At 40.3% G+C, this 25578-nt stretch overlaps 6 protein-coding genes and 2 long non-coding RNA genes across 10 annotated transcripts; 5 read left to right on the top strand and 3 right to left on the bottom strand.

Moving 5' to 3' along the window:
* Positions 1–2226: 2226 nt before the first annotated feature.
* On the top strand, positions 2227–4936 carry LOC124195573. The gene is made up of 4 exons (XR_006875286.1): positions 2227–2594; positions 2657–2767; positions 3007–3176; positions 4713–4936. It is a non-coding gene; the product is annotated as an uncharacterized LOC124195573 (long non-coding RNA).
* A 3074-nt stretch (positions 4937–8010) lies between these two features.
* Positions 8011–9143, top strand: LOC124195572. The gene is made up of 2 exons (XR_006875285.1): positions 8011–8250; positions 8395–9143. It is a non-coding gene; the product is annotated as an uncharacterized LOC124195572 (long non-coding RNA).
* LOC124195564 (eukaryotic translation initiation factor 3 subunit D-like) lies at positions 8993–10377 on the bottom strand. 2 transcript variants are annotated; one of them, XM_046590046.1, is made up of 5 exons: positions 10183–10285; positions 10021–10127; positions 9819–9961; positions 9491–9759; positions 8993–9116 (listed from the first exon to the last, which is right to left on the bottom strand). In XM_046590046.1, exons 1-5 carry the CDS (start codon positions 10268–10270, stop codon positions 9106–9108), a joined length of 618 nt encoding a protein of 205 aa, XP_046446002.1. In that variant the 5' UTR covers positions 10271–10285; the 3' UTR covers positions 8993–9105. The 2 variants fall into 2 exon arrangements, with proteins under 2 accessions (XP_046446002.1, XP_046446001.1); XM_046590045.1 differs by lacking the exon at positions 8993–9116 and having other exon boundaries at positions 9370–9759; positions 10183–10377.
* On the top strand, positions 10126–11482 carry LOC124195566. Its single transcript, XM_046590047.1, has 2 exons — positions 10126–10957; positions 11060–11482. Exons 1-2 carry the CDS (start codon positions 10881–10883, stop codon positions 11424–11426), a joined length of 444 nt encoding a protein of 147 aa, XP_046446003.1. The 5' UTR covers positions 10126–10880; the 3' UTR covers positions 11427–11482.
* A 122-nt stretch (positions 11483–11604) lies between these two features.
* On the top strand, positions 11605–14291 carry LOC124195558 (GATOR complex protein NPRL3-like). Its single transcript, XM_046590038.1, has 7 exons — positions 11605–11745; positions 11816–11905; positions 11976–12082; positions 12159–12335; positions 12395–13300; positions 13373–13638; positions 13700–14291. Exons 1-7 carry the CDS (start codon positions 11715–11717, stop codon positions 13866–13868), a joined length of 1746 nt encoding a protein of 581 aa, XP_046445994.1. The 5' UTR covers positions 11605–11714; the 3' UTR covers positions 13869–14291.
* Positions 14152–17756, bottom strand: LOC124195555 (kinesin-like protein KIF2A). Of its 2 annotated transcripts, none has more exons than XM_046590036.1 (15): positions 17599–17756; positions 17430–17524; positions 17238–17339; positions 16982–17051; positions 16805–16918; positions 16582–16735; positions 16332–16524; positions 16066–16263; positions 15863–15997; positions 15632–15808; positions 15435–15567; positions 15221–15375; positions 14987–15157; positions 14745–14925; positions 14152–14678 (listed from the first exon to the last, which is right to left on the bottom strand). In XM_046590036.1, the coding sequence occupies exons 1-15, from the start codon at positions 17645–17647 to the stop codon at positions 14485–14487; spliced, it is 2121 nt and encodes a 706-aa protein (XP_046445992.1). In that variant the 5' UTR covers positions 17648–17756; the 3' UTR covers positions 14152–14484. The 2 variants fall into 2 exon arrangements, with proteins under 2 accessions (XP_046445992.1, XP_046445991.1); XM_046590035.1 differs by having other exon boundaries at positions 16796–16918.
* A 1350-nt stretch (positions 17757–19106) lies between these two features.
* LOC124195559 (toll-like receptor Tollo) lies at positions 19107–21471 on the top strand. Its single transcript, XM_046590039.1, has 3 exons — positions 19107–19342; positions 19435–19972; positions 20296–21471. The coding sequence occupies exons 1-3, from the start codon at positions 19163–19165 to the stop codon at positions 21237–21239; spliced, it is 1662 nt and encodes a 553-aa protein (XP_046445995.1). The 5' UTR covers positions 19107–19162; the 3' UTR covers positions 21240–21471.
* Positions 21155–24350, bottom strand: LOC124195557 (nuclear pore complex protein Nup54-like). The gene is made up of 8 exons (XM_046590037.1): positions 24122–24350; positions 23382–23813; positions 23051–23323; positions 22822–22972; positions 22329–22761; positions 21995–22258; positions 21811–21927; positions 21155–21737 (listed from the first exon to the last, which is right to left on the bottom strand). Exons 1-8 carry the CDS (start codon positions 24177–24179, stop codon positions 21639–21641), a joined length of 1827 nt encoding a protein of 608 aa, XP_046445993.1. The 5' UTR covers positions 24180–24350; the 3' UTR covers positions 21155–21638.
* Positions 24351–25578: the final 1228 nt, after the last annotated feature.

Raw genomic sequence — 25578 nt, forward strand, 5'->3', positions numbered from 1 at the left:
TAACGTGTCTCGGCACTGGAGAGAAAACGAGATCCTGCTTGCACCACACGCCACACTTTTGAATCGTCGAGCTGTTTTAAGAGAAAACCGAGTCCGTTAAGCCGCGATGCATCAACGTGAAGGCTTGTTTGGCGCTTTGGGTCGTAAAACGCTAGATCACGCACGGTAGACAAAAGTGTCCTTGCTGCCGTGAAAGCTTCTTCATGTTGAGTGGTCCATTCCCACGTGTAGCCAGTCTTGAGCAGTGGGGATAATGGATCTAATACAGCGGCCAGTTGGTTGGAGAAGTTGCCGACTTGCTGACAGAGTCCAAAGAATGAACGGACGTCTGTAATCGAGCTGGGTGTTGGGAAATCGCGGATTGCTCGGGTGAGCTCTGGGTCCGGTCGAAAACCGTCAGCATCGACGACGTAACCACCGAAAGTAACGGCGGGCTGAGCGAACACTATTTTGGCGGTGTTGATGGCAACGTTGTGAGCTGCTGCTCGATGGAATAATCTTCGTACCGCTACGATGTGCTCATCGTAAGTTGCGGAGAAGACGAGTACATCTTCAACGATGCGTCGGCAATTCGGGAGATCATCAAACACTTCTGATACACGACGGCAGTAGTCGTCACCTGCATGTGCGACGCCGAAGGGAAGACGAAGGTACTGGTATCGCCCGAAAGGAGTAGAAAAGGTTGTCAGGTCGATCGACTCGTCATCTAGCGGTACCTGATGATAACCTTTTAGCGCGTCAATGATGGTGAAGAATTTCATTCCGGGCGGAATGGTGCGCACTGCTTGAAACGGTGTCGCCGTCTCAAAATTTGGCCTGATTATGCACTTGTTCAACTCACGAAAGTCGATCACCAGACGGATGTCGCCATTTTTCTTCAGCGGAACTAAGAAAGGATGCACCCAAGCCGTCGGCTTTATCACTTTTCGGATAATGTTAGCGGATTCAAGATTGTCCAACTCTGTTTCACTTTTGGTAACAAAGGGACGGACACTGGGCGTGAGCCTCGCATTGCCACTGGCCGCGCGTTCTCCACCAATTCGAAATGACATGGTGGTCCCGACATCTGGTGGCATGTTCCGTCAAAAATCCGCGGGCATTCGTTCATGAGAGTTTTGAGATCGGCCTGTCGTTGAGAGTCGGTAGGTGGCGTGCTCGCCACCATTCCAACGTACGTATGCGGGTAGGCGGCTGGAAGCATTCCCATCATCTGCTGGCTCCTTTTGGACAACACTGGCTGCTTTAGTTCACGTAACACGTGAATGGCGGTGTTCACTGATCGGGACACTTTGTCACGTGTCGTCCACACGATAACCGCGCTGAAAACACCAATGCTGATGATCGGGCTCCCCACTGCTGTAACTGGTTGTACACCTTTCTGCAGCGCCACCTTGCTGAACTTCCGCTTGTAGAGTGCTTCTGGGATGGCGTCGAGGTCAGTGCCTGTATCTGGGAGAAAATCGATCACAACAGATGATGTCCATTTTTCCGGATTGACGGCCAGTTCCACTAAATCACTCGCGTTTAAAGCCCCCACTGTCGGAGGGGAGGGGTCAATGTAAATGCCCTGTTGTTTCTTGGCTGCTGCTTTGTTCCGGCAAACTTTGAAGTAATGGTTCAGTAGGCCGCGCTTTTTACACTCCTTCCCTTGGGCCGGACAGGCCGTCAAAGGCTTACAGCGTGTCTTCGATCCGCAATTCCAGCAGCCCATGAACTTCGCGCCTGCTGAACTGCTGCCACCTGCTGGCGGCTTGCCGGACTTTTCTTTGAAACGCTTGTAAGTAGAGGTTGCGCCTTGAATTGCCGCAGCGTCACCTGTCTTTAAGTTCTTCGACTGCTTGTTGGATGCCTCTGCAGTTCGAATGATTGTTAGCGCCTGATCCAGCGATAAAGTCGCACCTTGTTCGAGGAGTTTTACGCGCACTTCATCACTCTCAACGCCAAATATAAGCTGGCCTAAAATGCGAGTTTTTTCACAATTAGCACAACAATCCGTAGCTAATTCACATTTCCGGGCTAAGTCCCGCAACTCACACAACCAGTCGTCTGCAGATTGTTGCACGCCTTGTGTCTTTGCCGCGAACTGTTGGCGCCACACGTGGCGGTTGCGGCCGGCATTGCAACGAGTACGGAGGTGGTCGATGATGACCGTGTGGTTGTCAAGCTGCGTGTCGGTTAAGCCCATGGAGAGAACCGCTATAACTGTAGTGGCGTGCTGGTATCGCACTTGATTGCCACTCAGACGATCCGGGTTAAACTCCCGAGAAATGCAAAGATTCTATATATGGTAAATCACTTCAAATGTGAGCAATATCGGTTACTACGAAAGAAAAATGAAGTAAAAAAGTAAATCTTGAGTATTAGGAAGGTGTAAGAAGCGGAAATACTTTATTAATTCATTAAATTGAGATGTCTTGGGCAAGATATCTTGGAGAGATGACATTTGGCTACTGTATAGCTTGTACAAAGATAACATTAGTTATCTTTACAGTAGATGTAAATATATCTAGAAGATATCCGCAAGATATCTTGTTCTACTTGGGCGTCCAGAGCCTGGACACAAATTCGACTGTGGGATACAGAAGGGCACCCCGGTCTGTAGAAAGAAATTTAAGCATTGTTATTCATAACATTAAAATTTTCATTCTTTCAAAAGGTTAAAACCTAGTCGATAGATGAGCTGCATGAGTGGGTCTGTGGTTCTTATCCCCTGGCATCGGGCTACACAATCCCCACAAAACTCTTGCTCCAATAGGACCCGTACTAGGTATCCAGAAAGTAGTGCTACAGTGCAAGCTTGTGATGTTGGCTTCGGCGTCACTGAAAATTCAAGAAAAATTGAAACTGGTAAGTTACAATATGTAATACACGTATTCTCATTCGAAAACTGTACCTGGAGGTTTGGTTAGGTCATTAGGAAACTAGATGATGGTAACAAACGGAGTGTTTGTACCATTGACGTTTTCGATTTTTCTGAATGTCTTATTAATTTGTACTCTTTTTCAGGTTCGCGAGACAAGGTGGTATTGCCGTATATTGAATTTTAGGCGATGCCCGTCCGCAGTATCTTTTCGAAAGCCTGCGAAACAGCTGTAGCGTCGCCCTTAAAGTTGCCGCCGATCAACTGACGAATAGCCCCAAACAACTGTTCAATGGGGTCACTCGAGAATCTTCTTGTAAGTACAAATTTGAAGCCTAATACTTCTAGCAAATATCGTATGCATGCTACCGTTGACATAGTAGTATAAGTTAGGGCCTCGTATGTTTCTTGCGTTAGAAACTTCGTTTTCGTTTTCTTTATAGTTTCTTTGTCCGCTTTGCTATTGTTAGGCATAGTTTTGATTAGATTTTGAATTTCCTTGTGCCATGCGTGTAATTGGGGATTGAAGTCGAATTCCAAAAAATGTAGTCGCTCGTCCGTCGTCGAAGAGTAGTATGGCATTTTGTCCGGTAATCGGTACCGTTGATGCTCTTTTACGCTGCTTACGTCATGTAAGCTAATCCATCGGTGCTGTCGTTTCATAAATTTCACCGTGCTTTCGACGTCGACGAATCCTTCTGTTTTAAGTGCGGCGTGCATTTCGATGGCTGATGTCACTTCAGGACGAAACATGTCCATTGCTGGTTTTACTTTCTGTTTTTCAATGTTATTAGGCATTACATGTTTCGGTGTCCAGCTCCTTACAGCAGTTAGAAGTTCTCCCGTTTGTACCTCGAATAATCTAACTGCAAAATCGCCCGTCACCCGCTTCCCCTGTATATGTAAATTCCGCTCGAGAAGCTGGTTGCGTACGTTTTTTGTAACGTGGCAATAATCAAAGCTACAGAAAAGAGGCCGATAGACCCAGGGTTTTAGTAGTAGATCTGCCGCACTGTACTCTTGAATTGGGTGGCGGATTACTGGGTGCAGAACACCTCCATTCATCCTCTTGAACATGTTGGTATTGACGGCTAAATTGTCGGTGACCAACCGATTGATTTTGAACCCACAGTCTTCAACATCTTTGAAAACTTGTAGCGTAAGAGCCTCCTGTTCTTTCGCGGTAAGATGACTCACGAGGAAATAGGCCACCGGTATTTTAAAGTACCTGTTGAGTCCCATCACAATATATCCTAGCATCTTGTTTGCTAGCTGATATTGATCTTTAGGATGTATTATATCCCCCATGTCAACTTTCCCGACAAATTTGTCCAACTGTGGGATATACTCTTCACCTGGTCCAATCGTCATTTCATCCAGAACAAGGGAACCATTTTTTTATATGTCGGATAGATTTTCACCCTCAGACTTCAAATGTTTTTTCACTAGCGATCCCACACCGGTTTCCAAAGTAGATCTTCCAGTGTAGGCTTGAAGAGTCTGTCGGCATGGTAGGTGCAAGATTCGCGACTAGCGCAGAAATTCGTAAGCCCCGGGAGCACGAGCATTGAAAATAATGCAATGTGCAATAGTTATTTCGGTCCAGCATGCCCCTTGCAATTTTCCGTAATTCTGAATTTGATCCAGTAGGAAAATCTCAGCTTTCCCACCGTTGTACGCGCTTACAACCATTCGCGATAACTGTTTCCTTATTTTGAGGGGAACGCAATCCCTCTCGTTTTCAAGTTCAGTAATTTTCTGTTTTAGTTTAATGGAATTTTTCTTCTCTCTTCTTAGCAATTGCAGTAAATTTGCATGTCTTAATTTTTTTTGTTTATCTGAATTCATATAGGAAAGAGTTTTTTCAACCGCACGGCCAGCTGCCTCGTTCGTTTGCCAACTGGAGACATCCACCCAGTAATCACAGGAGTTAAGCCGTCGTGTTATTCGGGGACGAACTAGCCTCGCACTTTGACATCCACGCGTTGCTATCTCCGGAACGGTCTGCACACCCGTTGTCGCAATGTTCGGGGCATCCGCCGCAATGGTCGAGGCATCCGCCGCAATGGTCGAGGCATCCGCCACTATGGTCGAGGCATCCGCCGCTATGGTCGAGGCATCCGCCGCTATGGTCGGGGCATCCGCCGCTAAATATGGTCGGGGCATTCGCCACAATCTCCGGAACGGGGGCTGGAGCAACAACCGTCAACGAAACGTCCATCGAGTGATCATGATTGTCAATGCCTGAGTCATCTAACCAGCCGCCATCCGCTAATTCGTCTGCGGAAAAGTTTATTCTTCGGCACAGTGCTGGATTTGCTCTTGGCGGAACTGCTGCTCCGTGCGTCGGCGAGGGAAGAAGCCGGCGGATTGGGGAAAGAATAACTCTATTGTTGGCTGAATTCAAATGTGGGGTGGATGTTGCAGTCTGCTGAATATTTGGAAGTAGCCGGCGTTTGAATGAGTTTATCAACTCAGGATTTTCCACTGCAAAAACAGAAGAGAGGACGTGGTAATGAATGCGTTACATACACTATTATTCATAGTTAGTACTTTAATTAATTAAAAAAAAATTTAGGAATGTGGAAGTTCATACAGAACAGGAAAACGCAAGAATGGTAGGAACAGGAACGGGAAGAGCAGTTTTATTGGTCTAATGAATACACATTCCCGACGTTGGTGTCAAGAAAATACCCGAGCAAGTCGTAATTCGTCAGGTATTAAAGTCAAAACGTTGTGTGTGAAATGCAATGATTCGAATTCCGTTTTTCCGCTGCCCCAGGACGAGCGTAACAAAGCCGTTTGCTTAAAAAGGGAAAAACGCGTAATGTTGTGCTGGATCTGCAGGTTGAATGGCCGTGCATCGTAAGCCCTACGACGCAAGCACTAAAAATAAGAGTACCGGAGCAAATGATATTCGTAATATCAGCATTATGGATTTATGGTAGCAGTTCCTGGGAAACGGAAGTGAGCTGTGTCTTCGACTCGACCGTCGAAGCGAGTGATAGGTCGACTACCATCGTCGATGTGAAGCTTCCAATATCGACCTACAGACCGAAGCGTCATCCACTTCCAATCCATCACGTCCTAGGCGAAGCTTTCACCTTGAGGTCGGTTATCCTTTATTTGGTGTTCGCATTTCACATTTTTGTAGCAAAATTCTTAATTTGATTCTACTGTTTCTATAGCGTTATCATCCATCCATCGCCCGAAATGAAATATTCAGCCACCTTCTAGTAAAACCGGAAGCGGTCGACGATGACGTTGAGTTGATCCAGCAACTTAGCCGCGCCACTGGCAGTGAAGAGGAAGGTCACAACTCCAGTTAGACATTGCCCATTCTTCGGTTGCGTGCATCATTTTCTTCCGCGATTACCATACGATTTCGGGTGCAATTTCGCCGTTGAAACCGACGTCAGCGATATCGAGAGTCGCCTATACCAGCTCTGTGGGCTTCAATTGGAATTCAAACTTAACGGACGTCATTCATAAAGCAAAAGGAGGCTTAACTTTGTGTTTCGTGTTTCATAGTTTTCTACATTGCACTTGTTGTTGAGTAACATATTTATGAGAAAAGAACGTTGGGGTAAATATAGATTGAACACTAAACGAAATAGAGCAACAAACTTACGGGGTTTTTTTCCAATTGTCGGGTGCTGCATCAGCTTTGAGGCGCAATGAGGTACTACCGTGCATCCGATAGCTCTGCCCAGTGAAATGTTCACTACAAACACAATTTTTTTCAATAATTCATCCCCATCTGCAAACTCTTTTTTAAATCCTTCGTTCTTCCTGATTTCATTAATCCACCGTGCACGCAAAGTGTTATTGGAGGGGAACTCGTGAAAAGAAACACCTTTTTTTTTGTAGTATTTTCGCACTCATGCACTTCACAAGTTTGTGTGACCATTCTATAAAGACTAAAGAAACACGTGAAGTAACGATCCTTTATTCCATTCCCAAACCCCCCTAATTACAGTTCCCAGCCTTATGTATTTCCGTTTAAGTCGTGAACAACACGGCAAGATTTCTTTAAATTAGGCAGGTTAGACATGAAAGAAAACATTACTTTTATTTGATAATTCCTATTATGGAAACATGTCTTGATCATAACCCTACATAATTGTTTTTAATTTTTCAAAATTTATTACTTATTGAGTTATTGGGTCTTTGGCAAATTTTTTAAATTCCCCAGCAGTTTTTGTTTATTTTCTTATGAGTTTCATTTTCGAACGCCAGATGGCGAAGTTGTACCCTCCATTTTTCGCCTGATTGGCTCTCACAGGGACAGGGCTAGGGAATTTGGCCACGCCTCTCGCCTTCATGGCAGTGGGTGGATACATGGACTACTAAAGCTAGAGGACGGGTCACTTCGTCAAATCCTATGTCGGCTACCATTTTTTGTTTGTTACTTTAATGAATCGAGCTTCAAAAATGAGCTACAGTCTATTAAATTATCCCTATGCAGTTTCCCGATAGGGATTTATCGGCAAACGACCCTGTCTCCTCCCACCCACCACCCCACCCCACCCGACCCCACTCTACCCACCTCCTACTCCGACTGTGCGACGACGTCTCTTTCTTCTACGGCTCGATAGCTGTTTTCGGGGTTTTTCACTCGATTTCTCTCTGGGAGGTGGCGCTGTTCCTCTCGGAGAGATAGGGAAACGATTTTCGTTTGGGGGGTTCCATTGTTCTTTTATGCGATTTGCGGGGGTTTTCGTCACGGTATTCAAATTGCGACCGTCTTGTAGAGGGGATGCTTTTACATTGCAACGTCGTGATCCCGCTTTGATTGAGATAATGGGGTCGTTGTGATTTAAATGTAAAAAATAATCGCTTATTTTTAGTTAGTTTTTCTCCCGACAGGTGGTTCTGACGCCAATCCATAATTCAAGGCCGTCGAACTTCAACGCGGCCTTGGATTGGATTCAAAAACAAAACAAAAACAAAACAAGGCTGGCTGCTAATCAATCAAATCAACAGAATCAAGGCAAGTTTAAAGCAAAATGTAGTCAAATTTTAAATAATGTAGGTAGTATAATCCTTTGATTGTAAATTATTTTCCCTACTACGTAAAGCTGGTACAATAGCCGTACGGTTTTTTATATACCGTAAAGCATTCATTCATCATGGAGTCCAGGTATAAATAATTAAATTCTGTTGGTCTCTTATTGAAATAAAATTGTCCTTACTTAACGAAATTCAACTTTGGATATATCAATGGATGATTTACGATGTGATGGTAGAACAATGCTGGATTATCACCCTATAATTCTTGAAACTACATTAGTTTCCAATGCCAGTGGATCGGCAAGGCTGAGACTTGCAAACTCATCAACATCTGGAAAATGAAATTTGCAAATTCCTACAAAGATCCTATGCTTCAGGTGATACTTAATTAATTTATGTCAACTTTCTTTATTGACACGACAGCAATGTTGGGTCATGTATGTTGACATATTGATATAGCTGATGTGATATTTCCACCAATCAACAATTTCTCATGAAACATTTTAATGGTATTAAAAAAGATCATGAATCAATGTGGAGGGAACCCTTATGATGCAGTGTCATTGGCTGTGAAATCGGCCCTTTATGCAACATAAATTCCATCTATTAAAATATCAACCATGGATGGATATCAACATGAACTGGAGGTATTCAATAACACTCATACTCAGGCTCATCGTTGTCGAAAAGCACTTGGAGGAGGAATGCGGCAGGCGGGTATTTTGGCCGCAGCCGGAATTTTGTCACTTTCAAAGGGACCTACCAGGGTAGCTCAAGATCATATTTTCACCAAACAATTGGTCAATTGGCTGTTACTGCGCAAGAGGTTGGAAAAAGCGTTGTGGAAGTTGATCGATATACCGTAGAGACGAATATGGTTATGCTAAAAGTCGAGCCCATATCAGGTGCTACCCCTAATTCAATTGTGAAAAGATTTGCTGAATCTACTGAAAAGGAAGTTCACGGGATCGGTCAAGATATTCGTTGGCTTGCTTACCCGATGACTGAAACGAACATCATAATTGTTGTTCACTGCAGTAACCCACCTGAAGACATCAATCTCGCTCAAGACAAATAAGGGTATGTTTTTGATGAAATCAATCAAAGTAACGCTGTATAAGTAAACTGGAAGCTTCATAAGTGCTTTATTCCATGTAACGATCATTACAAACGTAGTATTGTTGTAGATTGGGGAATTAGTGGAAGAGCTGTTCTTTTGTTTGTATCAGCCGTTACTCGTCTTCTATTCATGTGTAAAAAATGAATACATGTGCATGTACATGTTATTTACCATTTCGTAGTTGTCGTTATGAAATCATGCGTTTTATAGCGCTTTTTTTAAAACTACCTTAAGTCATGTCGCATATCTAATTAGGTTTTTTTCCCCCAAGAAGCCAAGCACTTCCACTAGTGGTTAGATATTATACATAAATACAAAGCTCGAGCTTCGAATTCAAGCAAAACGTAACACGGCGTACAAATGTAGGGAAATTTGATTAACTGCTTGGACGTGTTTATTTAATCTTTGCTAGTAAAAAAAAAGAGAGGCCAACACCCAAGCAATAAAAGTAAGCCAGCAGTTACACACGCACGTTACGATATTGATTGGTTTCAAACCTTCTCCTTCTCCGAAAAATGCTTCATCGTCGCTCTCAAACGTGTTATCGGGCACCTTGTAAAGGCGGATGACGGGCTTGTTAGGATCCTTCACCAACAAATATTTGCCATCCTCTTCCTTCATACACAAATAATTAATCCAACGGAGAATGCCCCAAGCATTGTCGATATTAAGGTTGATTTGCGATGCGAAATCTGACAGGTGGAACTGCTGTGTTCCAAGGATTACACGACGCGATGTATCTCGTAAGTGCATACGTGAAACATATCTGAAGCAAACAATATTAGTTACAATAATGTTCGAAGGACAACAGGAGCCTTCACATACCCGAATTTAATCCAATCAGAGTTGGCGAGCAGAGCTTGCACAGTCCATTTTGCTAGCTTGCATGCATTATTCTTCAGCTCGTTGGCCTGAACAGCACCTCGCTGAGTGTCCAGTTTCTGGCGCCATTCGACTTCACCAGACAACTTGAAGTACTAAATTATTTTAAAGACACAGTTTCATTACGAACAGTAAATATGCATACCCTTGAGTCCCATTCATTAAGAGCTTTGATGTTGATAAATTGGTTATCACCAGCCGATCCAACGGTGACAGCGTCATGTTCGCAACGTGCCACCAGGACACCACCTCCTGAAAACTTAGTATTAGACTATTTATTTCAAATTCAAAGTTTTAACCTACAAACCTTCATCAAAGTCAGTACACAAGGAATGTTCTCTGTGTTTAGTCTCTTGGTATTCATGATCTATTTTAATGCCATTAAAATGATTCATGAGAAATTGTTGATTGGTGGAAAAATGAGAAATTGATGATTGGTGGAAATATTGACAAATTCCCCCCAAAAAACCTAAACCCCGTGAAAAAAACACCCTATCGGGAAATAAATATTTAATTTCGGTGATATTTTAATTAGAAATTGACGTAGGTGTTCGTTAGTTGTCGCCGCCTAGCGGTGATTGTTGGTTTACCACTCTATGATTCTCTGGTTTTGTTTTGGTTTGGTTTGATTAGGTGCGTCTGCTATCTGTGATTCTCTGGTGATTCTCTGGATTCTGTTTGTTTCTAAAAACCATAGTTTACAATTCTTAGCGCTAGGTGGAGACAACCAACGAACACCTCTCCCGTCCCCTCAAAATTTAACCGCAAATATCTTTTAATTTAATATCTTCACAAGAAAGGTGCTTTGGAGACTTAGAATAGCTTTTTTAATCTCTATCGATTGACCCTTCTTAAAAAAATATGATTAAAAATACACCCGACAAGCTATAACACGGCGGGATAGGACGTGAGTCCCGTCCTCTAGCTTTAGTAGTCCATGGTGGATACAACAGGCCTTAACCATAGAGTAGGCCATGGGGTAACTAGGCTACTACTACTATAAAAATGTTGGCTGTTAGATCTTTCAATAGACTTATTTATTTCAAAAGGACACAAATTGGAATCCAAAATGAACAACTGAGGTATGAATTTTGAAATATTAACTTGTGCATCTGTGTGAGTGTGACCTTATTATGGAAAATGAGTATGTGACAAATAAATAATGATGGTATATTTTTTTCTAGGACTGTTATGCAATCTTGTTGCAGTAGATCCACTAAGCAACCAGAAAATCCTGATATGCCTTTGTCATTTTCCAACTCAAACGCTGCCAAATGGTCAGCACAACAATCATTTAGTGGTGGAGGAAATACTGGTGAATCTCCATGGTATGAGCCATTTGTGATTTCAGCTAGTGTTACTGCCATACTAGTGTGGTTTTGTGTCCTGAGAGAAGAAAATGATGTTGATGATAAACTTGGAAAAAGTTTATATGACAGAGTTGATGGTTTGGAGAAGAAACAATTGGAATTGGCTTTGAAGCACAATATCCAAGGAGTGGATACAGTAGCCATTAAGAAGAGACTAGATGAATTGTCAACAAATAGTTGAATTTCCTATCTGTAAACATAATTTAATTGAAGTTGAAATACATTAAGTAAAAACCAGTTTATTGTTTGGTAAATTTTTTGCGATTCTCCTTTTCAAATCATTTGTTTGCTATTTATTTTTTTTACGTTGAATCTGTGAAGAAACCGTAGATGGCACTGTTTTGTTTTTGATTTTTAAGAATGCAGACGAAAATTGAAGCAAATCTCAAAAATTGACAGTTTGCGTCTTGCGTGGTGTTTCTGCCTCTAAACGCCTGAAGTTAGCGAGAAAATTCATAGAAAAAGAAGCATGGATGTCAATCCGTTGGCGGTAATTTTGGGTAAATATATTATTTACAGATAAAGCTTATTTCAAAAGAAAATATTTAATGGGAACAAACGTGGCTTTAGTCGAAAACGGTAGCAAAGGTGATCGTTTGTTGTTTCGCTATCCTTATGATACTCAAGCTACACCAAACTTTGCAAAACGTACACGCGCAAGTAAGTTCCTTACGAAACTCCATAACTTCCAGCGCAAGTCTCCAAGTTTTTTCTCTGTTGTATTGTATAGAGCAACTGCAAACTCCATACCCCCAGATCAGTGCTGAAGATATGCAAAAAACAAGTGCAGCATATTCCAGTACAATTAGTGGTAGTGTTCACAGCTTTCCAAGCAAAGTATGTTAATATACTCTCTTAATATAATCTGTTTTGAAACATTGAAGGTTATTAAAACATTTTTTCAACTATTTAGGTATTATCCAATTTGTTTGCTGTGAAATCAGAATTGTGTGGAAAAAAATTTGAAATAAAAATAAATGACATTCGGTTTGTCGGTCATCCACTTCTTGTTTACCACCAGGGTGAAGGCAAATCTGCTGGCTCTAGCCAGGAATCAATTTTGTCTTTCAATGTAGTTTTTGCCTTAAAGGTAAAGAGATTCCATTTTAAACTTGCATGATTTTCATCAATATTTTTTACACTTCTAAGGCATCTGCAAGTCATGCAGTAGTTGACTGTTATCATGAAGTAAGCAAGAGAATAGCAGCTGCACTTTGGCATGAAGAGCGTAGAGTGGCATATTTGAGTGAAGAAGCCAAGGTCATGACATCCACTCAAGATGACATTTCTTCGGAATTGCCCGATGATCCACTAGATGTGCCGTACCATTTAATTTTACAACGAAGTCAGCTTGCGCGCGACTTGCGTCGTGTCTACGAAGATTTACAAATTTCTGGGAAGATACATTTGCGCATCAATCGATGGATTCTGATCAGCTGCTGTTTACCTCAAAAAATCTACCACCTTCTTGACCCTGGACTTGTTATTGAACCAGCAGACATTCATGCTTGCATGGAAGCATTGAGACCATACCACGCCATTTTGCTGCTTGGGGACAAAGAAAAAATCATCAATAATCTACCTCTTGATTCGTCCCCCGCTTTGAAACGACTCATAAATCTTGCGAATCCCCTAAAAAGTTTACAAACTTTAGCAGCCGATGCTGACTTGACGCTATCACACGTCTTTCAATTAGTGGGTCACATGCTATACTTTGGACACGCAACCATTATATATCCTCTTTGTGATAGCAATGTTTACGTCCTTGCAGGCAGTGCCAACACTTCCCCACAATCCAAACTTGCTGATGTCTTCTCCGAAATGTTCAATAGTGCTTGTTTAATTCAGATTATGTCCGAATTTTCCGTTCCTGTATCATTGAGCCAGAGAAGGAATCCACTCGCCACTCCAGAGCAAGAATCAGAGGAAATTAAAATTATTATTTGGATGCTGCAACATCATTTGCTCATACAATTGCACACATATGTACATATTGTCGTTGATGACATGCATCCGAGATCATTTAACAAGGGTTCATTTCGTAGTGCCAAAACGGTAAGTTTTTGTGTTTAAAGTATAACGATTACTGTAGTTAAATCAGACAGTATTGTTTGAATTATCCCCTAGACGCGTGTAACGTTTGCAAGTCGCCAGTCCACTCCAGATGAATTGAATGCTGGATCCAGCCTTACACGAATGCCCAGCGATAGCGACATGGCCTCTGTTATTAGTGACGAGGCTTTGTCCAGTCCACCTTCACATAAGAGCATCAGTAGTAAAGCTCCGTGGTCAATCGAAAATATTCTTTCGGCCTCTCTGAGTAATGCTGAAAGAGAGGCTGTCCTTCAAGTTGATGCCGCTGCCAACTCAGAAGACTTGGAACTTTTTGCTCGGTAAGCTAAACTATTATTTAAAAACATCTTTTCATGAATAATCTAATAGAAGAAAACACAGGCTTTGCAAATATTTCCGCGGGAAACACCATCTAGAGGAAATCATGTACTTGGAAAATGTTCGAAGATCGGACCTACTTCACCTTATTGACAAATTTCGAACTATTCTCATTACATTCGAACATGAAGATTCAGCTTGCTCCGTTTTCTACAAGAATTCTACAACTTAAATATCATATTTTTCAGTGGAAATCAAAATTGGTGAATGTTATATGGAAGTCGTTTTCACTTGATTTAAGTTAAAAGCGGTATGTGAACATTGGCGTTAACACTAGCTCGCATCAAAAACCCTCCCTATTGGTCTCCTACGAAGCCGACTGTTGCCGTAGCTCAATACCTGTGTCTACATCGCAGCTTGCGAGGTAATCTTACGTCAGGAAGTCGGTTGGGGGCTAGTGACAGATAGGCCAATGTCGCATTCCTGTTCAACCTTTGTAAACTTTAAATTTTATCTCAGGACAGTATATGTTTTATTTGCTATTAAAATATGAATTTTCCTAAATATTTTACAAAATCCTTAGAATCAAATTTGGCAGAAAGTGAGATTGCTAATTGTTTGGTAAAGCAAGAATAAATATATCTACTTTTACATATGTTAGCTCTACTTTACAATTGTGCATGGTAATATTCACCTTTATGAGGAAGCAAAATAGATGGCAATGAATGAAGTGATGATGACGTACAGTGGTGAAATATTACAAGCTAAAACCTGTTTAAAGAATCTTTTTTCGGGAAAAGCTCAAAGAGGTAGAAAGATAAATAAAGAGATCGGCTGAACGACTGCTATTATTCGCAACGTTCTGCTTCGCGGAGCTGATTTCCTTTGTATGCCATTGATCTCGGATGGCGGAGCATCTTAGGTCGAAGGTTATCTACATCATCTTCCTCCAACTCTTTTCGGGCTTGGATAAACTTGGTTTTGAGAGACATAACATCATCGCCAAACTCAGTCAGTACAGTAGACATCTTCGAAACATAGGCTGCAATCAATTAAGAAGTTGCATGTGTTAGAAAATAAGAGTAAACAATAATTTTACTTGACAAACCTTCAAGATCAAAATCAAGTTGATCGGGAAGTTCGATTAGCTTAGCAATCGTTTCATGCCATTTCGGAAAACTCTCAAGTAAATTACGATGACTTTCAACGACATCTTCCTCCATCTCTTGTAATCGGAATGCCGCTTCATGAAATGAATACAATTCTGCCGAAAGTTCTTCTTCTTCTTCCTAAAATACCATTGTAGCTGGAATAATGAAACACAAAAAAAATAAAAATAAACTTCCGAACCATGATCAATTGTAGATTAGGCTCCGAGAATGATGGGCTCGATTTCAACAGGTTTGGTTCATTTTCGGAGGGATCACTCACATCCACTGCTAGCTCTTTCACACGATCAGCATACCTGAGTGTATTCAGTGAATTCTCACAAGAGGACATACCAGGACTTATCATTGCGATCTAAGAAAATAAATAAATTAAAACGCATATTAATCCATTTATCACCGCTGTATTGAAATTTACCATGCAAGTTTTGGATTTTTCTCCTATAAAAGAATCTTTTAACACTTGGGTTAACTTCGAAGCACGAAAGGGAAGATGCGCTCCTCGCCGCCCAAGAGCCCTGATACATTCCTTCAACGCTAATAGGGACTTGTTGATTTCTGAGCCCTCCATTCCTAAAAACTCATAAATCACTTGAAATAAAATAACACAAGGAATTAAAATGAGAGCTAACTTGTCTGTCGATCCGAAGAGTTAGTATCCGCTCCACGTTCGTTGCCAGCAAGATCAACAAGGGAAAATTTGCCATAAAGCCGAGAAGCAGCTCCAGTGCGCAGAATAATTTGAAACACAGCGTGAGAACGTGACTACAATGACCAAATGAAAGACAATTAAAAGAGGAACCTACACTATCCTAAACTAAACCACTACCGAATTTGCATTTGCTGCTGTTTGACCACTAGTCCTCATTCGACTACCATGACGTATAAGATCCAGAACCTGATCAACAGATTCAACAGTTCTTTCACTTAAACCCACTACTTGAACTTGTTGTTTTCCATCTTCCAATACGCGTAGCTTTGCTTTACCATTCAGTAAGTCAAAAACCTAAGAAAAATCTTGAATAACGGTGAAATAGAATAAGCGTGTAAATAAACTTACTTTTCCTGAATAAATTTCGAAAAACGATGCCGATACTTTAAGATTAAGGTCGCGGTATTTAGGCTGTTGAACATTTTTAAAAACATCAGTTGCCGTTAAAACATAAATTCCGTTACCACAATTCTGATTCTTCCCCTGAATGAAAGCACATTAGGTTATGTACTACAGTTAACGTGGCAAAACAATTTTCTATTATAAAATACCAGAAACTCTCCGCCCATAGTGTGCGTCTTACCACTTCCAGTTTGACCATAAGCAAAACAAGTGGCCATGCCTCCTTCGAAAAGTGTGCGTACCAACGGGCGTGCAGTACATCGGTAGACTATTTCGTTGTTGCAATTTTCGTCGAAGGCATAATCATATCGAAATAGCTGGTTTTCCAAAAACTTGGTCAAATCAACCTTTAAAAGTTAATAGCAAGTTGTTATATCAAGATTAGAAAAAAGATATGGACTAGTTAACTATTTACCTTCAATTTTGGCTCATGTACTATAATTCTCTGTTTGTCAGGTATAGATACTATGTCAACTTCCTTTAGATCTGTTTCTTTTTTGTTCATTGGTCGTTTTCGAACACAAACAGTGATCTGTGGATCAGAGTTTCCTATATCAAGAAAATCAGTATCACGAATAGGATGGTAATCCAATGAAGCACAAAATTCCCTAAAAAAATTTAAATGATTAAGATTTAATAATAGTAAACTAAGACAAAAATTGTACTTAATCATGGCAGAAAATTCCCAGTTAACATTTCCTGGATCTTTCTTCATCATTGTCTTTTTCTCTTCTCTTGACTCTGCATTACGGATTTTTCTTTCTTCACGATTCTTCTCTAACCTTTCCACTTCTTTAATGGGATTAGTACGCCGTCTTGCTAAAAAGAAAAATTTAAAGAAATGATTGTTAACTATGAACTATTACTAAAACAACATACTTGCCATACTGTTTGTCACTGTTGGTTGTGCTCTTGTATGAAAATTTGGTAATCCAGGTGACAAGTTTTCTCCAGATGATGGGGCAACTGCTAATTTCGGAGTACTATTTGATTTAATACCACCTATTACAATGCATACACGCTATATGATTTGGATAATTTCATTTGAATATTTTTCTACATTACCTTGAGGAGTGTGACTCTCTCGTAAATTAGAAACAGCTGCATTCTTCGAGCCTGTTGTCGCCCTTCGAGACTTTAGTATTGGAATTGAAGAAGGAAAAGTTTTTCACGTCGAAGAAAAATAACAAGATAGACTTTCTCATAATAGTATAAGAGTAATAGAAATAGTTCTAAAATTTCTCAGTTTTAAAATACCATGTGTCAAAAGAAATCAACATTGCCAGAAAATATGTCTAAAACAAATGAAATTTTTACGAACCACGTTTTTTGGTGTGGATTTGGTAGTCGGGTGATTTGGTGTGCCATCTGAAGATCCCGTAATCAGATGAGGATTAAGCGCAAGTATTATTTCGATTTCAATCTACATATCGTAAAGAGAACATATTATTTTAGTCTGATTCATCACTCATACCGCACGCTTTAAATACTTATTTTTTATTGCTCCATTTACCTCTTTAGCTTTAGTTTCTCCATTCTCAAGCCACTCTACTGTTACGGTACGATTTAAAGTGTTTAAGCAACTTATTTTGGCGGGATGAATTCGACCTGAGAAGTAAGAAATCAACATATTGTTTCAGTTGCTTGCGAACGCGTTCATCTCGAAAAATAACTTCACTTACGATCAGTCCTTTTTATATCAACATTTAAGCCTACAAAAACTCGATCCATTTTAATGAAACGTGCGCTCGAAGTCACTCTCAACAACCAACTATTGGACTATCTCTCAACAATCCCTGAGTTCAACTGCTGCTATTTCCATTGCAAAAAGCGGCAAAATGACGACTAGGATTATTATGCCCTTCGGCTTCCATCAACTTAGAAAATTTGACAACGTTTAATGAAGTCAAAATAATTTTGAAGTTTCCTTTAGTTGTCTGCTTGTTGTTATTACCGTGTCATATGTATTCAAACAATCGAGTCTTCTTAGAAAGCAGCACGTTAATAAAAAAAAATCCCGATTTTGTATTCCTACCATTTTCCGCCAATAATGAACTCTACATCAAACTTATTGTTCGTGACAGTTCCCAAATCCGTCGAGCAGCTGTCAAAACAACTGCAATCGAAGATTGTTGACCCACTCATTCTTCAGACACTGATTGATTGTAATTTTGTTCCTTGTAATGCAACCTTCGTAGACTAATCAAACACATTTTATAACAGTTTCCGTACGATACTGGAAAGGAGAAGAAATATGCCACAAAGAATGGGAGGCTCTATTAAAAAACTCATACCTCCCACTCACTATGATTGAAAATCTATTCTCTGGAGTTCTTAATCTAACTCTGGCAGTTTTTCAAATTCCTGAAAAATTATTTACACCAGAATTGGTTCTTGCTGAACTAATTCAGTTTGGGTATAATATTTTCATATGTGCAGCATAATTTAAAAATTGTTAAATATGTTTATTAATTAGAATGGCAGTTGAACAAGCAGAACAGATTACTAAGTTAAAAACCACTTCAGCTCCTAACATACCCAAACTTCCTAAGCTTAATAATGTCAAGTGGAGAATTGATGTCACTATATCTACTAGGTAACTAAGAATTTTCTGCATGTGCATAATTACCTAAAAATTAACAGATCTTATTTAAATCAGTGATGTAAGCCGGATATTAGAGCCTTGGATTTTGATGGAAATCAACTTAGAATCAGGGGATCAAAAAACTGTACATATTCCCGTAGCTCAATTTCATAGTTTGCGATATCAAGTTGCTTCGTGTTTAAATCAGTTCAGTAAAATGCCCGTTTAGTTATGTAGACTTAAGTCATCCTATTGTGAATCCTGGCGTGCTGAAATATAAAAAGACATACTCGTTACAATTACGCCTTTACTTTATTTGTTAATAATCGTACGAGTAATATACAACCCGCCTGCCTTATTTAGTCAATAAAATAATCTCGTTTCTAAGATATTACTTCACCGGAACCTTTGTAACCAAAGTGACATCAGTCGACCTAATTAGTAAGAGACCACATGAAATTGCTTTGACATGTTATTCTGATGAAACTAGAGTGTCAGACAAACGGTGGAACAAACGGAAATGGTGTGGTTGCGTCCTTCCGGAGTCCGGATGCAACTAAAACATATCTTATTAACTAGTTATTGCGCACCAAAATCGTCTATAAAAGAAAAACACTATTTTCGACAGTCTCAGTTCGTGTTTGTGTTGCGTGAAATCAAAAATGAAAGCTTTCGCCGTGTACTATCTGCTATTCTCTTTATTCGCTGTAGGAATATCGCAAACAATTAAAGACAACGGGAGTTCAAAAGGTTCATCGAAGTTCCAGACGAACTGTGCATTCCCAACGTCCACGTCAGCCCTTTGTACCCACTGGCCGAATGCAAAATCTTTGAATAAAGAGGTAAGTCATCTTTTTTGCATGTGCTTGTAGAATAGAGAAGAAAACATAAAGGTATTGAATGTGCTAAATTTGACCGCCTTTATCCTTTACAGGTTGTCTCTTTAACGATTACCATGGCAAACATAGGACGGGTTTCTTCATCAATGATTATTAACCTTGATTTAAATCTCATTGGACTGCAAATGGCTAAATGTAATATATCTTACATTGAACCTGACGCTTTCAGTACTCTTGTTAGTCTAAAGGAGATAAACTTGAGTGGAAACCGCCTGGCGTACATTCCCCCTGGGCTTTTTGCCAATACTATTGTGAAAATAGATTTGAGCAACAACAATCTAGAGAATCTTGACGGCGGCCTATTTCAAGAACTTCAACATCTTAATGTTCTTGATCTAAGCGGTAACCACCTTTCAAGCTTTCCAACAAATCTTCCCAGGGTTCTCACTCACCTTTACTTGGAAAGCAACTTGATAACTGAAGTTCAAAGCGGCGTAAGGCTGTCTAACTTACAGCATTTAAACCTTTGCCAAAACAGAATCAACCGTTTAAAATTTACCGAAATGGGCTGTTCCAAGCTTCACTCTTTGTGCTTGGACGATGGAGTAGTTCGCCTGATACATGCAGATGCAGGTAAATAATTTTGACCTCTATTGATTTATATGTGCATGCTGGAATGTCCGGTAATTGGGGAGAAAAAACGGAAAGAGAAAGATTGAGAAAATAGTTTTTTTTGTAAAAAATTGAAAAAAATATATAAATTAAACTATAAGCGACAGATTTATCAGAATACCAATTAGAATTGCAAATTTAAAAAAATATATTATTGTATGGCGAGTGCAGTAGTATAGTTTATACGTTTTGACTTCATATTGTTTTTCGGTTTTTCCTTATGTATATTGTGTTCGTTTGAAAATTTAAATTTTTTACTATATATTTATTTACGGTATTTTAAGGATTCCATCAATTGGTCAGCCTACAGGAATTTACAATAAAAGGACAAAAATCTAGGAATGAAAAATTGGCTGTCGAACACCTGAGAAGCATCGGCGGTTGTACAAAACTCCAAAAGCTGAGAATTGAAAGATGCGACCTGGTTTCTTTAGAAGTTTTGGCTCAATTCAGTGAACTTGAAACACTTGGGTTGAAGGAGGTTTATGTGGAGACTACTCTCTCCCCTTACTTTTTTAATAGCTGCTCAAATTTGAGGACACTTGATTTGACAGGCAGCGCCTTACTCGCTCAGTCGATTCTAGGAAATCAAGACATCAGAATCAAGTTGCAAAAATTACGCACGCTGACGGCAAGAGATTGCAACATTGACAATTTGAATTGGATACCCGAAAGAATCGACGTAACTTCTCCGTCTGGTCCCTTACCCTTTCCGTCGCTATTGAATGTGGACATTTCTGGCGATAACAATTTCAATTGCAATGACCAGCATGTAAAGCAAGCACTTTGCCGCTTTGATAACTTAAAGCGGACTGAAAATCCACAAGGGAAAATCGTTAACAGGAAATTTATACTTGAAAACGCAAATAACACAAACTGTCGCCAACAAATGGCAGCACAATCCATTCTCCAAATGAATTTCAATGACTGTGAGGAAGAAACTGGTTTTCCGTATTCTGGACAACCAGATATTGCGACGCCAAGCAGTAAAACTGATGGCGAATCAGTGACGGAGGAAATTTTCAAACCTAGAACTGATGATGAAGAGGCGCATTCCTACACCATATATATAGTTTTGGGTGTCCTATTAATCCTTTTTATTGTGCTGGTTGTTTTGGCTTTTTATTTTTTTAAAAAGCGTAAAAGTCAAACTGTTAAAGTTCCTGACTGTAGTACCACGACTAAACAAAGTTTTGACAACCCACAATCCATTCAAAGTGAAGTGTAGGGGACACGACCGTGAACTAAACCATCGAAATTGCCTATCTCGTAAATTTCCATTTCGAGAAATAATTAGTATACTATCGGACAGCAATATTTTGTCACGATTATTTGCTGTTTACGTAAAAGTTTAACTTCTTTGTATTGTAATCGCGGTTTGTATTACCCAATGTGTAATGTAATGAACTATTGATTGTAACACGCTATATTATCTAATAAACGAGTACGAGTACGAGAAATTGGCTAATATTCTTACGAAAGTAAAAAATCAAATACGATCTACTAATTTTCAATTATGATATGAATCTAAAGATTTTTTTTTAATGAAATTTTTTTTCCGTGTATTAGACCCTTGAAAACAGTAAAATTCGTACTTAGTTGATGAAGAATATTTTCGGTCGCTATTTTAGTGTTTCAAAGCATTATCTAAAACAAGCAAATCATTAAAATCTTCTTTCAATACATTCATTAACTGAGCCATTCCTTCTTGCTGTGACTTAAGGACCTATAGGAACGAGATCATTCAAAATGAGACAAAGCTAACAAATTAACTTTAAAAATTGTGACAACTTCCTTACTTGTTTCAGATCATCCAAAACATTTGGTTCAATGTTGTACCTCTCAGTCATTCGTTCCGCTGGCGTAAAGGCAGATTGGCGCATTCTTATTTGCGAAAGCAATTCGTTTAAGCGACCCTGATGTTGACAGTGTAAAACATTATTCTATAAACTTAACATTTAATTAGAAAAATATATATGTTACTCGAAATTGCGTAGGGATGCTTAGTTCATTGTGCACAGACTCTAGCTGCACCCGCAAACGTTCCTCTTCTGGCTGTAGAGCAAAACCTTCTTTCCGAGAACATTCTTGCTTTATAAGAACTTTGAGGATTCGATGTTGCAAGTCGATGTATCGTCGTCGCTGTTCACTTAGCGCAACCGATGTTTCTGATGCACGAGATTGCAGGCTTGCTAATTCCTCAGCTAACTTGTCCAGGGTTCCTTGGTGTCGTCGAGTCTCTTTCTCCTGCAATGATTTATTTTTTTCAACTCAACTATTTGCGTAGTGTGAATAAGTTAAATATAGAAATGCGAACCTGTAGGTGTAAATGACGAACAAGGTCACCAAATCCGATCAGTGGTATGGGTATGAAGTTATCGTGATCAGGATTTTCTGATTGAGCTTGTTTCCAAATGCGAGCGTCAATCCCAGCTGGAGGCGATGCTAGATATTCGCGCAATTGTTCGGGTGATGGTCGGACTCTAGGAACACACGAAACGACTCCAAGTGCGCTGAGCTGACCACGAGCCGACTGCATCATCCCAGATGGTTGTTGATTCCAAAGGAAGTTAGACAATTCAATGGCAGGCACTTTATGAATTGCGCCAGTTGCTGAGCGTTCTTGAACACAAATCAAAACCTCTGTCTTATTTGTGTCTAGGCCAGACACGCCCTCGACGGACACATTCAGATTGGGTTTATTGCCCAGCGCCGTAGTTATCACACTGACTAACTGAGCTTGGTCTCGCCTGCAAATTGAATCCATAAATAAATCTATATGCAATTACGGTTTTTATAATTTTATCTACCGAATATCTGTTTCGGGTTTGTTAAACAGCAAAACAATTATTCCATCTTCATTCTTTCCTTGTGGTAGTTTGCTGTAGCCAATGGCTTTAAAGCGACACAATGAATTCTCTGCAGTATATTGGATAGCACTAGCCGTGCCAGAGTAAAATCCTAGACACCAATAACAATGTGAGTAAAATGAAGACATTCTAATATTTAAATTGAACCGCAATTAAGGTGGAGTCAAACCTTTTCCGGTTCCCCAAGCTGCTTGAAGGAGATTCCAACGAGCCAAGATTGCATCGCGCTCATCACCGTAAATGTTACAGTAAAGTACGGATGAGAGAACAGATTCGACAACAGTACCGGCTTGCTGAGCAGGAGCAAACGTTTGTTGTTGTTGTTGACCAAACAGGCCTGTTGTTGGGGCTGTACTTCCAAATGTAGTTCCCAAAGAAAAGCTACTAGAAGCTGGTGTTGTTATCCCGGTTCCTCCCAGAGATGTTCCAAAAGATCCAAATCCTAATACAGAAAAGTAGTCAAATAATTCGTTCCAAGTCATTCCATAAAAAAATATTACCTGTTCCAGAAAAAAGTCCGGACGACGATGAGACAGCAGGGGCTCCAGTGCCAAAACCGAATCCAGCGTTGCTTGTCTGTGGCTGCCCAAAGCTGAATGATGGAGCTCCACCAGTATTAGTTCCACCGAATCCGAAAGCAGGTGTAGTGGTATTTGTTTGTGTTGCACCAAATCCAAACGATGGAGCAGCTGTGCTAGTTTGGGTGGTACCAAATCCAAACGCTGGAGCACCTGAAGTAGGTTGGGTACTGCCAAAACCAAAAGAAGGTACTGTTGCAGTGGTGTTAGTTTGTTGAGAGCCAAATCCTGATGTTGAAGCAGAATTTTGAGGAGTTCCAAATGAAAAGGACTGATTTGCTGTGCTAACTTGCTGCACACCAAAGCCTCCAAATGGAGTAGTACCAGTCTGACCAGTACCTCCAAACAGCCCTCCTAGAAGTGAAAATGAGTCAAATGCATTGCAACACATAAGTTTAATTCTATAAAATTTTATTTGTTATCTCCTATTTCTATGATAAAATAATGAACAATTCTCAATCAGTGTTGTGCTTGAACAAAAATGATTGCAGCATTTGGTTGGACTAGAAAATGTAATCTCAAGAAAAACTAATAAACAGAAAATAAATGAAAAAGCCATGCATTGTAGCATGTTCAACAACGAAGGCAAAATGATTTCACTTAGATAATTATCATTCAAATATATAGTAATGCTGGAGTTGACACTAGTTTGTGTGTATTACCTGTGTTGGATGTAGTAGACTGGGCTGGTTGGAAAAGACTTCCACTAGAAAATGCCATTTCAAGAATAAGTTATCCTTACTTTCTTGTATAAATCTTATTTGGTATCTGTCTAATTGGTAAAAAAGTCGACAAGCCGATTTTCAATGATATCGTTAGCGTTCACGTTCAAAACTTGAAACTACATTTTTTCTGTGGAAGTAGCGAGAAGAAAGGAGGTATATGCCATCTAGCGGTTAACGATGAAGAACCAATCCTTTAACTTTGGCGGAAGACAGAAAAGCGAAAGTCCACCGCAAATATTTCTATTCCGTTCAACCGAAGAAATTTAAATCAACCTCGTCATTCCCGAAGGTCGTCCATTCTCTCCCCTTTTACACGCAAAAAATTAACACAAGAAATTGATCAGAAAACAAGTTTATTAATGATGATTTAACCAAGACAATTTGCATTACATTCCAATCAATTATTCCAATTTAAGAATGAGTGACGGTTGACAAACGAAATTAAACTGGACGGCAGGTCGTCGAATGGGATTCCATGACGGCTCACGACTTGGGCAGCTAAACATGTGAGGGGCCGCACTTTATGAATCAGTCTTTGAAGGGGGCCGTTCACATATGACGTCACGGGCCGAGGGGGGGGAGGGGGGTGCACCTTGTATGACGAATTGTGACGAGGGGGGGTAGGGGGGGTATTCACAGTGGGACGTCACAAGGCACTACACAAGCGCCACCAAGTGGGATATGTTGGCAACTTCCTAAATTTCTTTTAGTTTTTTGGATCGTTAGAGCAAAGCACCTCGTTTGCTTGACCAATTAAGAAAATAATGAACAACATTGTGTTCTGTATTAAAAACTACAGAAAATACAGAAAATAAAGAATTTTTAGGGGCTCAAACAATTTTTAAAAAGGGAGGGGGGTATCTGACTTTGTGACGTCATATTAGAGGGGGGGTATACCTACTGTGATGAATTGTGACAAAGGGGGGAGGGGGGGGGGTGTAAAATCGTCAAAAAGTCCGTGACGTCATATGTGAACGGCCCCAAGGTAAACATTTGAGATCCCGTTTTCAGCCAGTTCTTTTTCCTTTAGTTTAAAGAGGTCCAAAGGTGTTATGCCCACATCATCGGGCTGGTCGATATGAGCATCCGAGTCCAACAACTGTAACTGGATGGCGTCTATGGTGTTGATCGACCAGCGCTCCCATTCAATACTGGCCAGCACGTGAAGGGCCGTCATTCCGTTGGACGAGGTGGCACTTGGGTCGACTCCGAGTTCCAGTAACAATTTCATGACGTTTAGGGGAAAGAGTTTCGTTATAATTGTGTAGGAGCAGCAGGCAAGATGGAGGAGATTGCCCTTTTCGACTATTTTAAATCTGTAGTCGTCTCCAATGAAATTGTAGAGAGTCCGCTTGAATCGGTGAAGTTCTTGTTCATTCAGTGTTGGAAGGAGT

This window comes from Daphnia pulex, chromosome 6 (assembly GCF_021134715.1).
Source record: "Daphnia pulex isolate KAP4 chromosome 6, ASM2113471v1".
NCBI classification, from domain to species: Eukaryota; Metazoa; Arthropoda; class Branchiopoda; order Diplostraca; family Daphniidae; genus Daphnia; species Daphnia pulex.

Excerpts from the sequence above, each read along its gene's own strand:
- LOC124195566 (XM_046590047.1), top strand. The coding sequence starts at position 10,881 with ATGTTGGCTGTTAGATCTTTCAATAGACTTATTTATTTCAAAAGGACA. Across the intron at positions 10,958-11,059 it reads ATCCAAAATGAACAACTGAG|GACTGTTATGCAATCTTGTT; the intron begins GTATGAATTTTG and ends ATTTTTTTCTAG.
- LOC124195555 (XM_046590035.1), bottom strand. The coding sequence starts at position 17,647 with ATGGATCGAGTTTTTGTAGGCTTAAATGTTGATATAAAAAGGACTGAT. Across the intron at positions 16,919-16,981 it reads AGAGAGTCACACTCCTCAAG|GTGGTATTAAATCAAATAGT; the intron begins GTAATGTAGAAA and ends GCATTGTAATAG. Across the intron at positions 14,679-14,744 it reads ACTTGATTTTGATCTTGAAG|CCTATGTTTCGAAGATGTCT; the intron begins GTTTGTCAAGTA and ends AATTGATTGCAG.
- LOC124195559 (XM_046590039.1), top strand. The coding sequence starts at position 19,163 with ATGAAAGCTTTCGCCGTGTACTATCTGCTATTCTCTTTATTCGCTGTA. Across the intron at positions 19,343-19,434 it reads CAAAATCTTTGAATAAAGAG|GTTGTCTCTTTAACGATTAC; the intron begins GTAAGTCATCTT and ends TATCCTTTACAG. Across the intron at positions 19,973-20,295 it reads CCTGATACATGCAGATGCAG|GATTCCATCAATTGGTCAGC; the intron begins GTAAATAATTTT and ends CGGTATTTTAAG.
- LOC124195564 (XM_046590045.1), bottom strand. The coding sequence starts at position 10,270 with ATGAATCATTTTAATGGCATTAAAATAGATCATGAATACCAAGAGACT. Across the intron at positions 10,128-10,182 it reads GTGTACTGACTTTGATGAAG|GAGGTGGTGTCCTGGTGGCA; the intron begins GTTTGTAGGTTA and ends CTAAGTTTTCAG. Across the intron at positions 9,962-10,020 it reads TTAATGAATGGGACTCAAGG|TTGTCTGGTGAAGTCGAATG; the intron begins GTATGCATATTT and ends TAGTACTTCAAG.
- LOC124195558 (XM_046590038.1), top strand. The coding sequence starts at position 11,715 with ATGGATGTCAATCCGTTGGCGGTAATTTTGG. Across the intron at positions 11,746-11,815 it reads TCCGTTGGCGGTAATTTTGG|TCGAAAACGGTAGCAAAGGT; the intron begins GTAAATATATTA and ends ACGTGGCTTTAG. Across the intron at positions 13,301-13,372 it reads CATTTCGTAGTGCCAAAACG|ACGCGTGTAACGTTTGCAAG; the intron begins GTAAGTTTTTGT and ends ATTATCCCCTAG.
- LOC124195557 (XM_046590037.1), bottom strand. The coding sequence starts at position 24,179 with ATGGCATTTTCTAGTGGAAGTCTTTTCCAACCAGCCCAGTCTACTACA. Across the intron at positions 23,324-23,381 it reads CGGACTTTTTTCTGGAACAG|GATTTGGATCTTTTGGAACA; the intron begins GTAATATTTTTT and ends TTTCTGTATTAG. Across the intron at positions 22,973-23,050 it reads AGCTTGGGGAACCGGAAAAG|GATTTTACTCTGGCACGGCT; the intron begins GTTTGACTCCAC and ends ATTGGTGTCTAG.